General features: G+C 39.8%; 2 protein-coding genes across 2 annotated transcripts in view; one reads left to right on the top strand and one right to left on the bottom strand.

The window, feature by feature from the left end:
* plxnd1 (plexin D1) overlaps positions 1 to 8750 on the top strand; it is an 83205-nt gene extending 74455 nt beyond the window's left edge. Inside the window, exons 30-36 of the mRNA XM_067395533.1 lie at positions 317 to 351; positions 2715 to 2819; positions 3674 to 3837; positions 4018 to 4165; positions 4523 to 4663; positions 4900 to 4974; positions 8140 to 8750. Coding sequence (XP_067251634.1) covers positions 317 to 351; positions 2715 to 2819; positions 3674 to 3837; positions 4018 to 4165; positions 4523 to 4663; positions 4900 to 4974; positions 8140 to 8256 — 785 coding nt within the window. The 3' untranslated portion in view covers positions 8257 to 8750. The remainder of the gene's footprint in view (positions 1 to 316; positions 352 to 2714; positions 2820 to 3673; positions 3838 to 4017; positions 4166 to 4522; positions 4664 to 4899; positions 4975 to 8139) is intronic.
* Positions 8751 to 9423: 673 nt separating this feature from the next.
* LOC137027383 (rhodopsin-like) lies at positions 9424 to 14229 on the bottom strand. The gene is made up of 5 exons (XM_067395532.1): positions 13869 to 14229; positions 12949 to 13117; positions 12628 to 12793; positions 10935 to 11174; positions 9424 to 9552 (listed from the first exon to the last, which is right to left on the bottom strand). The coding sequence occupies exons 1-5, from the start codon at positions 14227 to 14229 to the stop codon at positions 9424 to 9426; spliced, it is 1065 nt and encodes a 354-aa protein (XP_067251633.1).
* Positions 14230 to 16551: the final 2322 nt, after the last annotated feature.

Here is a 16551-nt window from a genome sequence, read left to right as displayed (position 1 = left end):
TTCACTCGCATCTGACCTCGACCGACTGAACAGAAGAAATGAACCGGAGGAGATTCACACCTCAAAGAAGGCGGAGCCTCAGAGACACACCCACCTATTACATCATCACCACAGTAAAAAAGGTGGAGCTTTTCCATAAAGTTCACTTTGGCAAGCTGTTTCAATCTCCAAACAAACTTCATTTAGTCCTGATTTTATTGGAAATGGCGTCACACCAGTATATCGGGGCCTTTACACATGCACAATACTCAACTCAGTTATGAACTCTTTGTCCTTTTCAACTCATTTCCATGAACGTCTTTCTGTTGATTCACAGTTAAAGATCTGGACACAGAGAAGTACGTTCATCTGGTGAGTGTGCTGGACGTCTCTCACACACTACAGTCTTTAAAAGTCTTCTGCTCACACTAATAATCAAGAGTTTTTATCAGTGATCTCGATTGCTTAAACTATTTTCTAACAGATCATATCATGTTCAGGACTCACTAAAGCAGAAATGTGCTGGGAATAAGTTATAACTTAGCTCTCATAAACTCTGCCTGCGTAACAGACTCTCACTAAACAAAGACTGTTCGTCTCGCATGCCGAGGTTTAGACTATCAGCTTTACATTTGCCCATGCTGCCGACTGATGTATTTATGACTCAACTGAATCAATTTCACACTCACTTCTCAGATATTTTTCTCTCAGTCTGAGCATAGATGTCTGTCACATAAGAGGCTTTTGTGAAAAATGTGCATCAGTGGCGTGTGGTCGGGCCCTTAAAACCCTTAGGGGACGGACTGACAAGAAGCAAGATTGAAGATTTAAATGTTATGAAACCTTAATAACTCTTGAGAAGCTCAAGATGCTTCTTGATTACCTGTCTGACAGAGATCGGTCTGTGATCTGACCCAGTGTATGAATGGTAAAGGGTTGAGCAAGTCTTTCATAATAGCAAAATCTGACCAATCACATCTCATATTTGCACTGTGAAGGGTTTCACACCTTCAGCAAAGAATAGACTATATGTTACACGATTCATGTAAAAAATACCCAAGCATTTTCTAGAGAATGGACTGTAATGCTGGGTACAGAGACTACACAATATTTCCATCTGTTATGAAAGTTACTTTGTGAGATTATGTGATTTTGATTGCTAGATTCTTGCCATGTCATGGACAAGAAAAATGTCAAACTAAAAACTGCCCAATGTCACACTCTACGGCAAACAGATTGTGCCAAAATTGTGTATTCTGAATCTGATCTCTAATTGACTTTGTTAATCTCTAATACATTGTATTCATAATTGGCATAAAGCAGTGCTAAAATTTTAAAATAGAACAAATTTACCAGCAAATTCACAAGAACACTTCCCAGAAACTGTGAGTAGAATCGTGCTCCAGCTAACAGGGAACGTTCTGGCAAGGTTATCTCAAAGTTACGAACAAACATTCTTCCAGTAGCGTTAATAGAATGTTTGTTCAAAGTTATCTGTTCTTTAATCATGTTCTCAAAACCTTAGCAGAGAAACATTATTCATTCATTGTTCATGGAATGTTTTTTTGAGTTCGATTTTTTAAATGTAACTACTTGTTTCAGAACGTTCAGAGAACATTCAAAAGTAACGTTCCCGTAATGTTTGCAGAATGATGAAATGGAATGTTCCCTTAATGTTCCGAAAAATGTAATGTTTAAGGAACACTCCACTTTTTTGAAAATAGGCTCATTTTCCAACTCCCCTAGAGTTAAACAGTTGAGTTTTACCGTTTTCGAATCCATTCAGCCGATCTCCGGTTCTGGCGGTACCACTTTTAGCATAGCTTAGCATAGTTCATTGAATCTGATTAGACCGTTAGCATCGCGCCTAAAAATGACCAAAGAGTTTTGATATTTTTTCCTATTTAAAACTTGACTCTTCTGTAGTTAAATCGTGTACTAAGACCGACAGAAAATGAAAAGTTGCGATTTTCTAGGCTGATATGGCTAGGAACTATACTCTCATTCAGGCGTAATAATCAAGGAACTTTGCTGCCGTTCCATGGCTGCAGCAGTGCAATGATATTACGCAGCGTCTCTCACAAACGTCTCCATGGTTGCAAGGCACGTTCCCTGTGAAAGCAGGGGCTCACGGGCGCTGCGTAATATCATTGCACTGCTGCAGCCATGGAACGGCAGCAAAGTTCCTTGATTATTACGCCTGAATGAGAGTATAGTTCCTAGCCACATCAGCCTAGAAAATCGCAACTTTTCATTTTCTGTCATTTAACTACAGAAGAGTCAAGTTTTAAATAGGAAAAAATATCAAAACTCTTTGGTCATTTTTAGGCGCGATGCTAACGGTCTAATCAGATTCAATGAACTATGCTAAGCTATGCTAAAAGTGGTACCGCCAGAACCGGAGATCGGCTGAATGGATTCGAAAACGGTAAAACTCAACTGTTTAACTCTAGGGGAGTTGGAAAATGAGCCTATTTTCAAAAAAAGTGGAGTGTTCCTTTAAGAAAATGTTTAAAGACTAATGACATTCAGAGAACATTCAGAAATAACATTTCTATAACCAAACGTTCTTAGATTGTGTTTTTGATAGCTGGGCAGAAGTGATCAAGCACTGGACAACAGATTCAGATTTTATTATAGTAAAATGCAATCGATAATTGTGCTGAATGCATTTCATACTGGTCGATTGATAATTTAATCGTAATAACTGTAATGCTCCTCTGGTTTGACTGCAGGTGCTGCCGCATGATGAACTGACCGAGAGCAGGAAGTCCCACAGACACAGTCACAGGAAGAAGGTGTTGCCTGAGATCTACCTGACACGCCTGCTCTCCACTAAGGTAGCGTTCGACTCATCCGTATCAGATCTGAAGTGCCCTGCTGCCTGTGGATATACTGGTACAAACAGTCACAAGACTGGATATGCTTCTCTGAAATGCATCCTTTGATAAGACATGAAAGTCAAATACTGTTCCAAATAAGAGCTTGAGATGTGAATCCAGCAGAGAAAAACACACTACTGACCTCTCAAAGGCTCATATCATGGGAACAAAGGATTTTGAAACAGAATTGAGTCAGAACTTTCACAATTCAGAGCATTCCATTCCAACGGTAAAATACACTCTTTATTGCCGACATAATTCAATTCAATTCACGTTTATGTGTATAACGCTTTTCACAATACATATCCTTTTAAAAGTTATCATGAAAGGGAAGTTGCACTGGTCTTTTCTTCCCTGTTGTACCATATATCCGAGTAAAACACTTCAGGAACAAGAACAAATGTAGGGCGGGGCTTGATTTTGTCTGTGTGGAATTGATTGGATGGTTGTGGTTTGCTATTGGTGGATCTCATGTGAGTGACAGGTTGCCCCGCCCTCATCATCAGAGAAGTTGCAAGAGGAAGATATTCTGATTCAAGATTACCAGGGGTGATGCTGTTCAAAACCGGCTGATGTCTATAAACAGGATTCTTGTGCAAGTCCAGATGCTGCAGGATATAATCCACACCCAGTGTCATCATGACCTCAGATGATTATGATATCACAACCATGAGCTCATCACCACACAGTGTGTTTAAAGGGACAGTAGCGAGAGAGATGTTGACTGCAGACTTTATTTGTAGGTAAATAAACCCCATCAGAAAGCACTATAATGAAGACTAATAATAAGTGTGTGAATGCGTTTGTTTCAGGGAACGCTGCAGAAGTTCCTGGATGATCTTTTTCAAGCCATCCTCAGCATTCCTCTGGAGAAACCACCGCTTGCCATCAAATACTTCTTTGACTTTCTGGAAGAACAGGCAGACAAGCGCGGCATAACCGACCCGGACACGTTACACATCTGGAAGACGAACAGGTATTGTACGCTGCTTTATTACACGCTCTCTGAAATGCGCGACTCTTATTGGTCATTTGCGATGATCCGAGGTCAGTCATGACCATCCTAAATAGCAACAGAGATGCTGGTGCTGGTGTACTTGACAAGATGAGCAGATGAATCTGAAGAGCATGTGTGATGTTTTCTGTCTCTCGGCAGTTTGCCTCTGCGCTTCTGGGTGAATATCCTGAAGAACCCTCAGTTTGTGTTCGACATTGATAAGACGGATCACATGGACGCGTGTCTGTCTGTCATCGCTCAGGCTTTCATTGATGCCTGCTCACTGTCTGATCTGCAGCTGGGCAAAGTAAGTGAGGACATTCATTGACACAATGCAATCTCTAGCTTCTTACCCTGAACCTACCCTTAATCTAATTATAACCTGATCTCTAAAACCAAGTCTTGACCTTCAAACAGGCCTTCAAAGGCTCCTAACAGCAACATAGTGTCGGCCCAGATCCGGCCCACATCTGGTACATGTGGATTACACGCGGACCAGATGTGGGCCGGATCTGGGCCGACACTATGTTGCTGTCAGGGACAGATGAAACCTCATGACTGATCATTAATGACGCGCTATAATCTCTCCGATCAGTCGTCAGTTCAGGGATCAGTGGAACAGATCTCACATTCTGCCTCTAATCAGCTGCTTTCTTTATTACAGGATTCTCCCACCAATAAGCTGCTGTATGCCAAAGAGATCCCGGAGTATAAGAAGAGAGTGCAATGCTACTACAGACAGATTCAGGAGATGGCGCCGCTCAGCGAACAGGAGATGAACGCTCACCTGGCCGAGGAGTCGCGGGTGAGCTGATGCTGCCAAAAGCCCTGATATACTCGTGCCAAAGTTCTGCACCATTCTTCCCTTTGAAGTAAATTACAAGTACAGAATGCAGCTCACTAAGTTATTGAGCCAATGCACGTCGCCTGCAGTACACACTTGAGGAATGCCAGAATGCAGAAATATCAAGTGCATATGAATGATAAATGTACAAAGTATGTATACTTACAAAGAATTTCTGAATGATTTTTTTTCTGCAGAAATACAGGAATGAGTTCAACACCAACCTGGCCTTAACGGAAGTCTACAAGTATGCCAAGAAATACCGCAGTCAGGTGAGTCTAGATCCCGTCACTGTCCGGTGCGTGTGTGAGCGTGCAGATGGACTGATGCGAGCTCATTTCTGCTCTGAATAGAGCTCGTTTGACATGAAAGAGCAATCACATGGGGGTTTGCCAAACAATGCTGATGATTGTGAATGCGCAGTGTGCATTTCACTGCGCGAGCGTACAGTGTTTGCATTCTCTGGCCCTTTCTTGACGGTCAGAGAACTGTGCAAAATGCAAAAAAATAAATAAATCAGTCTAAACAGGGACTGTGCTCTTTTTGAAGCTTAAAAACACTCATTGAGCCAATGAGATCAAACGGTCACCTGTATACAGTGAGCGATGGACTGCAGAAACAAAGGGACACAGTTCTGCAGTGTTGTAGTACTTGAGTCCATGTTTCAGGAGCATTGAAAATATGATCTTGAACTCTGATTCAAGACGGTCTGACTCGGTCTTTCTGAACTCGAGTATTACTGTGTTTTAGCTACTACATTTTAAAGTGTTTGTTGATCTTTGGCCATGTGTGAGGCTGCGCTTTGATCACTTCGATGGCATTTTATTGATTTCATTTTGATAACGTTCCAATTAAAGGATTAGTTAACTTTTAAATAAACTTTTCCTGATAATTTACTCACCCCCATGTCATCCAAGATGTCCATGTCTTTCTTTCTTCAGTCGAAAAGAAATTAAAGTTTTTGATAAAAACATTCCAGGATTATTCTCCTTATAGTGGACTTGAATGGGCACCAAATGACTGAAGGTCAAAATTAGTTTCACTGCAGCTTCAAATTGTTCTACATGATCCCAGATGAGAAATAAGGGTCTTATCTAGTGAAACCATCGCTCATTTTCTAAAAAAATGGAAAATTATAATATAATATAATTGATATTAAACTAATTTTGACCTTCAGTCATTTGGTGCCCATTCAAGTCCACTATAAGGAGAATAATCCTGGAATGTTTTCATCAAAAACTTTAATTTCTTTTCGACTGAAGAAAGAAAGACATGGACATCTTGGATGACATGGGGGTGAGTAAATTATCAGGAAAAGTTTATTTAAAAGTTAACTAATCCTTTAAGTTATTAAAATGTTATCTCTGAATGTTCTCTGAATGTTCAAATGTCCAGTTTTGAAAACGTTAAGGGAAAAATTCCATTTTATCATTCTGCACACATTATGGGAATTTGGAATACTTTTGAATGTTCTCTGAAAGTTCTAGTAACATTTTAAAATCATTAAACAGCTTTCCAACCAAAAAACATTCCATGAACAATGTGTAAAAATGTTTTTGTGCTAATGTTTTTGTGCTCGTTTATAAAATGTTGCGTAGAAACCCTCCTACATTTGATGTTATGATAATTTCTACAATGTGTGATCTGTGATTCAGGGAACGAATGCACTCCTCTTTCCAGATGTGAAAATTATAAATCGCAAATTATCTTGTAATTGTGCGCAGCTGAATTGTTTCAGATCTCCACTTTGTAAACGCCGCCTAATTAATATATAAAAGATTACCAGTCAACATCCAAACTCTTTACTTGAGAACGGCAAGAATTGCTTATATATACAAATACCTGCATTTCTCTGACTCTCTGCCACAAGAAAAAGTGTGTATGTCTGCTCAGATCCTGAGATGTTGCTAAGCACTTTTCCACACGTCAAAGAACATTTAATAAATATGAATGTTGGAATATGAATCTGTGTATACACAGGTTTTATAAATGGAAACTTTGAACCAAAGTTATATTAATGTCACATGTTAAAATAACATTTGTAAGCCAAAGTTCTGAAAATGTTCCCTGTTAATGGGGTCACTTATTGTTAACGTACATTGCAAAATGTGTCATATTCATGTATTTAATTTAGGGCTGTCAAGCGATTAAAAATTTTAATGTAATTAATTATATGATGTGCCAATTAATTAATCTAATTCATTGCAATTTAATAGCACATCACTTTTGGCTGAGAAATTACCCCCAAAAGATCAGTTTAAGTCATTATTGTGTAAAGCATCAAATAGACATTACAAAAAGTAGCTTCAGAAAGGAACAATTTATTTGATCTAACATAGAATTTATTACACATGAACTTATGGACCATGAGGTTGAGTAAAAAATGACTGAATTTTAATTTTTGGGTGAACTATACCTTTAATTTTTATTTCAATTTAATTCATTTTTATTTAATTTTAATTAATATAGAAATATGAAATTTTTAAAATCAAATTAGACTCTAAATAAGAAACTAAAACTGACAGTAGGTGGCAGTAAATCTCTTAATGATTAAGTCTTTCATTCATTTGACTCATTCAAACGGTTGATTAATTCGTGACGTAAATAGTTCCCTTTCGTGGGAACTATCGACGCTACGTTCCCATCGTGTCATTCGACGTAGTGTCTTGTTCCCTTACTCAGGGAACAAGGGTTACACCAGTAACCCAAGACGTTCTCTTCAGGCTTACTGGACTTGAAGCAGCGCTACACAGAATGATCGGTGTTTGACATCAAAGTACCGCGAGAGCGTTTAGCGAGCAGACAGCTCGATTTGCTTTTGAATCGTTCTCACTGAACTTTGATGTCATACACCGTTCGGTCTGTGCAGCGCCACTTCAAGTTCATCAAGTCTTTTAGGATTGATCGGCTGAATCATTGGTTTCACTCGGTTCATTCAAAACAACTGCTGTGCACTGTATATTGGCAAAATTGAACAAAATAGACAATATTGTGTCTAAAATAACACAATATCAACTTATTTACTGAACTGTTGTATAAAATCAGTATTGCATTTGCACTCGTTATATAGGCTATGTGACAAAAACTTGTATAATATTGCATTCGTTACTCGCGTGATATTACTTAACTCATATGATCTAAACATGAGACAAAAACTCAAACAGGCATTTTTGCCCCATATCTTGAATTTTAGGATCATGCATCATGTTCGTCATCAATCAACTGTATGTAATGTCAGATGAACTGCATAGGTCTGGGGCAGGGCAATTAACACATATTTTTTACCATAATTAATCTGATTAACACGTTAAATCGTTAGCCCTAATTTAATTAAAGGAATGTGAACAAAGACTCGTAAAAGTTTGAATCCTGTCTCACTCTGGAAGCCTCTAATAAACCAGTTCAAATAAAGCTATATCCATGTGTGTGTGTCTCAGGTGGTGAGCGCTCTGGACTCGAACCCGACCGCTCGACGCACTCAGCTGCAGCACAAGTTCGAGCAGGTCGTCGCTCTGATGGAAGACAACATCTACGAGTGCACCAGTGAGGCCTGAGACGCACACCCTCGTCCCTCCATCTGATCAAAACTCTCGTTTAACGAGGATGTTCAAGTGAAGAGAAGCATCCGCTTGTTCTCGCTCTGATGAGTTTGTTTGTTAATTTTCGATTGCTATAGTATTCAAGTATTGACTTCAAACGAGGAGTTTAATTGTGACGCACTGACCCCACACTCGGGGAGAGCCAATTATGCACTGGATTATACAAGACCTTCTCCATAGCAATATTTATAGCTGTATGATGAGTTTATAGTGTGATTCAATCAATGTGAATATGTTTCTGATGGGATGTTTGTACTGCACTGTTCAATGGCGTTTCATTTTAATTCCACGATGCCTTGGACGACAAGTAATGATATGATTAACATATAACAGGCTTGAATGAGACTGTTGCATTTGTATGAATATTTTTTTTTTGAAGGGTTTGGATCATTCTTGGGTGGATCCAAACCGAAATGTGTGCATTCTTCTGTAGATATTCTGCTGGAAATGTTTAATTTTTTTTTTTTTTTTTTTTTTTTTTTTTTTGGAGAAAGAGGGAAATTTTATCAGTAAAGATGAACTTTACTAAAACATTGTGTTACAGGCATGTTTTTTTTTTGTCATGTTTCCAAGCGCCGCAGCATTTTAGTAGCCCAAGTAGACTTTTTTGTTTCACATGAGCTTTTATTTCTTCTTTGCCTCTATATTTTTTATCTGCAGGCAAATTCACATCTTCACACATTTACATATTCAAACTTAACAACATTTACATCTAAACGTTCAAAGAATTGTTTTGTTAGCGTATCTCCTGAGGTCTCTTGTGGCTCCAGCGCTTCTTGGGTTCAAAACATAAGCCTACAATAGTCAAAATGTACAAAATCATAGCTACATATTCATCTAACACCCGGAGAATCAACAAACAGTGGTGAAGCCGAAGCTAATGGAACGGACATTTGAAATGCCATCACGTTACTAAACACATTCCAAGGATTTTCCATATAAATCGCACACAGTTCAAAACATACAGCAGTATTATAGAGATCTGATTGGCCAGTTTTGTAAGATACAAAGACAGAAGAAGTTGTTGATGTAGCAGATGGAAGCCAAGCCGACTTGGAGAGCTGTATTTGGCCTGTAGGAGGCTGCGGGCCGGACTGGTCCAGTTGTGAGCCGTTCGGATGTTCAGGCGGGAGCCACTTGAGCGGACGAGACCACCGAGGACTGAGTCTTACTGGAGACCGCCATGCTGGTCTCCTCCTCACCAAACGGGTTCTTTCCACAGCAGACCGTGGTGAGCATGCAGTTCCTGAACTGTACCAATGTAAACGCAGCAGTTAACATATTACTTTGGTGAAATGTGTAGAGCTTGTTGCATTTTATACTGTATATACACCAGGGATGTCCAATCCTGCAGACTTCAGTTCAACCTGGATCAAACACACCTGCCTGTTGTTTTCTAGTGATCCTGAAGAACTTGATTCATCCGTGTTTGATTAGAGATGGACCTGAACTCTCCATGAGCGGGACTGGACTCACAGATATACAGTAAATATCCAGGAACGTTAGTTTACGTCACATCCCGGTGTCATGAGCAGTTAGGATCTGTCGGTCAAATGTGTCCACCTTGGACACCAAATAATTGCATTTAAGACTGTTTAATGAAACTCTTCATTGATGGTAAATTAACAAAACTACAGATTGCTACAATTACAGTCCTAGGGCCCTATTTTAATGGGGCGCATGGTCCAAAAAGGTTGTACCTAATGTCTTAATGTACCTAGTCTATTTACATGGCGGAATTTGTAAGCAGAAAGACGGAACGCTTCTCCAGAGAGGAAACGGATCTGCTCGTGCGCAAGGTTAAAGCATGTAAACCTTTTATTTTTTAAAAATCCCTGTGCGTGTAACAAGCAGACATTGTGCACCTACCTATAGGTGCATATCACCAATGCACCCTTTAAATAACTAAAAAAATTAAAAAAATACTGCGGCATTGACTTGAGCCAGGTGGTCAATGGCACAGTCATTTTCAGTTGCCTCAAAATAGCAACACGCCAACAATGCACCTGAACACACCTCGTTTTCAGACCAGCACGTCCATGGGTGAACAGATGGGTGCAAGTGCATTTGCTATTTAAACAACGGGGCGCAGGGTGTGAAAATGATAACTGTGTCAGACTGAAACTAGCAAAAAACACTTCACTGTCGCACCTGGCGTCACACCTGCTTGAATGGGTAAGTCATTGAATTATTCACTCAACCGATGCGAGTCAAAAGCACTGATTCATTCAGTTCAAAAACACATTAATTCAGGAATGAAACAGCACTAGTGTGTGTTGCTTGGATACACACAACAGTTAACAGTTTGCTTTACATGTATGCATCTGGCAGATGTTTTTATCCAACATGACTTTCATTGCATTCAAATTGTACATTTAATCTGTTCATGCATTCCCTGGGAACTTTTTCATTTTGCATTTTTGTTGGTAAACCAATGACAAAGTAACTGGCAATATTGTGTCTAAAGTGCGTTGTCATCAGTTAAAACTTCTACTAGCATATACAGCAGAGGACCTTAACACTAATAGACTAAAAGCAACAAAACTTGTAAAAGCAAAAGCTCATGATCACTTTTTCAGCCCTAAACATAATATAATACATAGCAGAAGTATTAAAGTGTGTGTCAGTCTTACCTGTCTGTTGAGTATGATGTAGATGACGGGGTTGTAGAGCGCTGCACTCTTAGCAAAGAAAGCTGGTATTGTCATGGCGACAGGACCAAATTCAGCCCCCTGATTAGCAAAGATGTACCAGGCCACACTGGCATACGGCACCCAGCACACTAGGAACGCAATCACCATGACAACCACCATACGCGTCACTTCCCGCTCGGCCCGCTGGGTCGTCTCTGATTCCTGCTGCTGAGCAGCAGCCTGACAACAGAGAATGAAAAAATGACATAAAACAATAATATATCAGATATTCGTAGTCCTAGATGCTGATTGGTACAGTGCTATAGTACCTTGTGATTATAGTAAGTGTTGTGGTGTAAAACACTGGCTCATCACTGCACAGCTGCCATAGAGGTCAACTATCTTTATGTTTTAGGACTAGATCTTGTGGCCTTTATTTACGCACCGCTTTGTAAAAGCACTCCAAGACTGTGCTTGTTTGTTAGTGATGATAGTGATAGTTCACTCAAAATGACAATTGTAGATTCTTCTTTGTTCATATACACCCTTAAGAATAAACGCTCCAAATATTGGATATTTTTAATAGTTTAAAGAACCTTTCCCACTATAAAGAAACTTTTGTGCAATGGAAAAATTCCATGGATGTTAAAGGTTCTTCATGGAACCATTGATCCCAATAAAGAACCTTTATTTAGTGCAGTGCAAGTCAATGGTCACCAAAACTGTTTGGTTTCCAAAATTCTTAAAAAAATCTTCTACATTCTGCAGAAGAAAGAAAGTCATACAGGTTTGGAATGACATGAGGGTGAGTCAATTATGACAGAATTTTCATTTTTTGGGGTGAACTAACCCTTAAAGTCAGTTCTTCTCAATTAAGCCATAAAATGAAAATTGGCTGATCTGGTCAGAACACCTGTCAGGTGAACATAACTATTATGACTCTTAGGGATTATATAATTAATTGGTCAGGCAACACCCATTTTTACAAGTTGACCCATATCTGCTGAATGCAATTTCCAATCTTAACAAAACTTGACACACGCAGACAACAGGACATTCTGAGGACGCATACCAAGTTTTGTAATATTATACGAATAGGGGGGCTAAAACTGAAAACCATGTGATCCATCAAGTTGAAAAGTGGTATGCATCTTCTTTGGCGGATGTTTCTCGAATATGATTAGGATACTTCAAAAACATGGCCACCAATAGCCAATCAATTTTCAAAGGCTAATAAAACCAAATCTGAATGGCCTACCAATGGATATTCATACATTGTGTGAAAACGAAAATGGGTTCCAAATTTTGTAAAAATAGGCCACAAGGTGGGTCTATAATGAGAAAATGATTAGTAATAAGATCTTTAAACTTGAGTGCAATAATTAGATATATGTACCCCTGGTTTCACAGACAAGGCTTAAGCTAGTCCTAGAATAAAAGGCATATTTGAGTTGTTTTAACTGAAAGCAACTTGCACTGACATATCTGAAAATATGTCACTGCCATTGTTTTGTCTCAAGATGCACACCAGTAATGTTTTTTTCTAGGGTGTTTATAAAAGCTACTTAAATACCCTAAAGGAAATAAGGCTTAATCCTGGCTAAGCCTAAGCCCTGTCTGTGAAACCGGCCCATAGTGTAACAAACTAAATGAGTCTGACTTTCCAGCTCTGGTGTGTGTGTGTGTGTCTTACCGCACGGACAGTGCAGAGCAGACGACTGTAGCAGAAGAAGATGATCAGCAGTGGGATGGAGAAATGCAGGATGAACATGTAGATGACAAACGAGATGTTGTTGATTTCAGGTTTAGGAGTGTAGTAATCTATTCCACAGGAGCACTGCATTCCCTCCGGAATATACCTGCACACACACACAATTCATCACAGCGGTATGTTTATTAGGCCATTGTCCCGTGAGGATTCATGAATGGACTTTCAGATTTTACTGTCTTGGTAAATTTAGTTAAAAATGAGTTGCTAAACCTGCGTGTTCTCCTGAAAGGCCTGACTGATTACCTGGACCATCCCAGCAGGGGCGGCATGGCGCAGGTGAGGGCCATGACCCAGGTGAAGCCCACTCCTATGATGGCGTGCTTCTCACCGAAACGAAACGTGGTCATCGGCTTACACACCACAATGTAGCGCTCGATAGCCAAGACCACCAGAGACCACAGCGCGATCTCACCTGAGAAACATCGCGAAGATCACCATCACTCAGTTAAAGTCAGTCTAAATGTAGTCAAATCAGTTTTATTTGTATAGGCCTTCACAGAAATTAATGCTGTTAATGTTTGTAATGCCCATTAGTCCACATCTTAGCAGTTAAGAGCGAAGATAAGATCCATCCTGGATTGAACAGAATGATGCCACTCTATGAGAACAGGCCCAAACTGAGCACAAAATGTGATGTGGAGTTATGATCCGCCTGGATGAAAAGCAATATTTCCAAGCACTGATGTGTGAATCTCAGGAGGTCTGTGATAGGTTCATATTTCATTCTCAAAATCAGGAGAGAAAAAAGAAGCCTATCTTGTTTTTCTTTTTGCATCGTAACATTATTTTCCCCACAGAATTCATGCTATTGTAATTCTTTTGGATTGTTACTCTTTATTAATATTGATTGATTTTAGTGTAAAAACAAGAGACAGTGCCACCTTGTGTTAAAAAGTCCAAAAATGCTAAGAACTTTTTTGATTAAATTAGCATACCGTAATGAAACTTATTAGATTCCTTGGGTCATGCCGATAACATAGAGACCAATTTTGCCATAGTTGGCCAAACTTCCCTGTCCGCCATTTTGATTTCTTTAGAAACCTTCTTTTTCAAACTCCTCCTAGACCGTTGATCTGATTTTCACCAAAATCGAATCTTCATACTATGGCAGCAAAAAGTTATGGATTTCATGGATGAGTGAGTGAGTGAGTGAGTGCACTTACCACCCAGGGTGGCAAAGAAGCCCTCGATGTTGCAGCCCGTGACCCCCAGGACGAAGTACCCGTTCAGGGCCGTGTAGAGCGTGACGGTGAAGCCGCCCACCACCATGAACAGGTCGGCCACGGCCAGATTGAGTAGGATGAAGTTGAGGGGTGTGCGGAGCTTCTTGTGCTGCACCGTGACATAGAGCGTGAGGAAGTTGACAGGGAATGAGGTGGTGATGAGGAAGAGCATGTACGCGGCCAGCAACGAGTACTTCCACGGCTCTGCTAAGTAGTACTGCGGCTCCTCAAACGGGCTGCGAACCAAACCGGTCTTGTTGGACATCGGCACGTAGAAGTTTGGACCTTCCGTCCCGTTCATATTCGGTTCACTGGTCGAGGGTCAAAACGGAGAAAGCAGACGGAAGTTGGAAAGCAAATGAAGTCCCTGAGAGCAAGCGAGAGATCTGCTGCCTGGGACTTGAGCATCCCTCTTATATGAACCCCATGCGTCCAGATTAATGAGATTACAGCGAGGCGCTGCAATTTGGAGGAATTGAGTTACAGGCAGATTGGGGTCAGAGAGGCTCGATAATCCATGAAGGTAAACCGGCTGTAAACACAGCAACACTTTCATTTTCCACCCTCTATCTCTAAAGGCCCACAAAAATTGACTAGCACGCTCAAGGCCGGGTTAGTGCCACACTGAAGGTTCTTCTTCTACAATTGCAAGTTTGCTGGTGTTTGTTAATCTTTATCCAGTTCTAGACTTCAGAAAAGTGCTCTGATCAAGTACAGCCACACACACCTCAACTTTCTTAGGGGCCAAGCACCGAAACTGCTATGGCACCTATGGTAATCATTAGTGTTCCTATTCTTCTTATTCTTCCACTTTTAAGACTATGGTATCCCATAGAACCGCTTGAAGGAAAGTTATGGAATTTGGCACACAGATAGTTGACAGTTCGAACATTAATCACAGCGAAATTGGAGTCTCTAACTCAATCACTCTAGTGCCACCAACTGTCCAAACGTTCACTTGCATTGATGCTAATACCTTTTTTTACGTAAGGGCTAAAAACAGACATGTTCCTTCTGATTCCTTGGCTCAAGCCGATTCGACTGCATCATCATATACCAAAAAAACAACTTTTTCTAACTCCTCCTAGTCCGTTGCTCGGATTCTCAGGAAACTTGAAAATCTTCATACCATTCTGAAAAAAAGTTATGGAATTCAAGTTGATTTGTCAGATCGTTTTCGAATGACACAAACGAATTAGTCAAAGACCACGCCAAAATGGACATGAGGCTATATCTCCGCAATGCTTTAGTGTATTCCGAACAACTTCTGTGTTATGACAACCACGACCTGAGGTTAGCTGCACAATTTCGGCACCGTGCTCCTTCTGAACGGTTTGGGATAAACTGGATAAAAAAAAATAAAAAGAAATAAAAAGAAAAGAAAATCACAAAACTGGTCTTTTTAGATTCGGTGCAGCATTCTGAGTCAAACGATATCCAATTATGCCATATCTGCCATTTTGAAATGTCATAAAATGCTATATTTTATGAACGCATTGGCATATCATTACGAAACCCGATTAGTGTCATCGGCACCATGCCCTGAAGGTACTCAAAAAGTTAAGACAGCGCCACCTTGTGTTCAAAAGTTACAACATTTCCAAAAATGTCAATAACTTTTGATTAAATAGTCTATTATAATGTAATCTCAGTAGATTCCTTGGGTCGAGAACAGATACCAATTTTGCCATAGTCGGCCGTACTTCCTGTCCACCATTTTGATTTCTTTAAATACCTACTTTTTCAAACTCCTCCTAGAGCGTTTGATTGATTTTCACCAAAATCTAATTGTATCATCTTCAGCCCATGCCGGCAAAAAGTTATGGATTTCGTGTTGATAGACCAACAGTTTTCGTATATCATATCAACAAAGTTGATGGCATGATGCCAAACCGACTGAGGCTGTATCTCTGCAATACTTTGCCAAATTGACACCAAACTTTACATGTGTCTCTGACCACAACACATCAATTTGGTCCCAGCGCCACCTATTGGTCGAAAGTGATAAACCATCAAATCATATTACTAGTGACTGTATTTTTGATTTTCCTGCCATTTTGCCTAAAATCCTTTTAATTTGTCTTTAACTGCTCATTGCTGCAGTTGGTCTGATGCTCCCAGCCATGATGGCATGACTCACTGTGCCTTCTTTGTGCTTGACCCCTTATTTGCTGCTTGCAGCTATATTTACACTTTTTACTGACACAATGGCAAAAACAATGAACATTGCTGAATTAATGATGGATGGAAATAAACAGGGTGGAAATAGAGAGCTAAAGTTCAGTGAGGGACTGGGAGTTCTGAAATGTCTGTAATTCAATCAAACAGGAACATTTCAGAGTGAGATAAATCTCACAAAACATCATGTTTGTGCTCCTGGTTTCACACCACTAAAGGATGAAGACATTAAGATGGATATTAATAAAGACTTACAAGATGGAATAATATTTTATAAGGCAAAAATGGTCATCTCCACTCAGATCCACTCAGAAGTAGTAGCTCCTATAGTTTACAATTAAGTGAAGACAACATATAAATGCACTTCAGCTCTACTGATAGGAAAAGATCACAACAACACACATTAGAGACATAAATATGAAATCTTTATTTAAAACGACTCCGC

Source organism: Chanodichthys erythropterus, chromosome 9, assembly GCF_024489055.1.
Source record: "Chanodichthys erythropterus isolate Z2021 chromosome 9, ASM2448905v1, whole genome shotgun sequence".
Taxonomy (NCBI): Eukaryota; Metazoa; Chordata; class Actinopteri; order Cypriniformes; family Xenocyprididae; genus Chanodichthys; species Chanodichthys erythropterus.
Note: the sequence above shows the minus strand (reverse complement) of the source record. Positions and strands in the feature narration are given on the sequence as shown.

Coding starts and splice junctions, on each gene's coding strand:
- LOC137027383 (XM_067395532.1), bottom strand. CDS start 14,229: ATGAACGGGACGGAAGGTCCAAACTTCTACGTGCCGATGTCCAACAAG. Junction 12,794..12,948: donor CCCCTGCTGGGATGGTCCAG/GTAATCAGTCAG, acceptor GTGTGTGTGCAG/GTATATTCCGGAGGGAATGC. Junction 9,553..10,934: donor ACATCATACTCAACAGACAG/GTAAGACTGACA, acceptor ACATTGGTACAG/TTCAGGAACTGCATGCTCAC.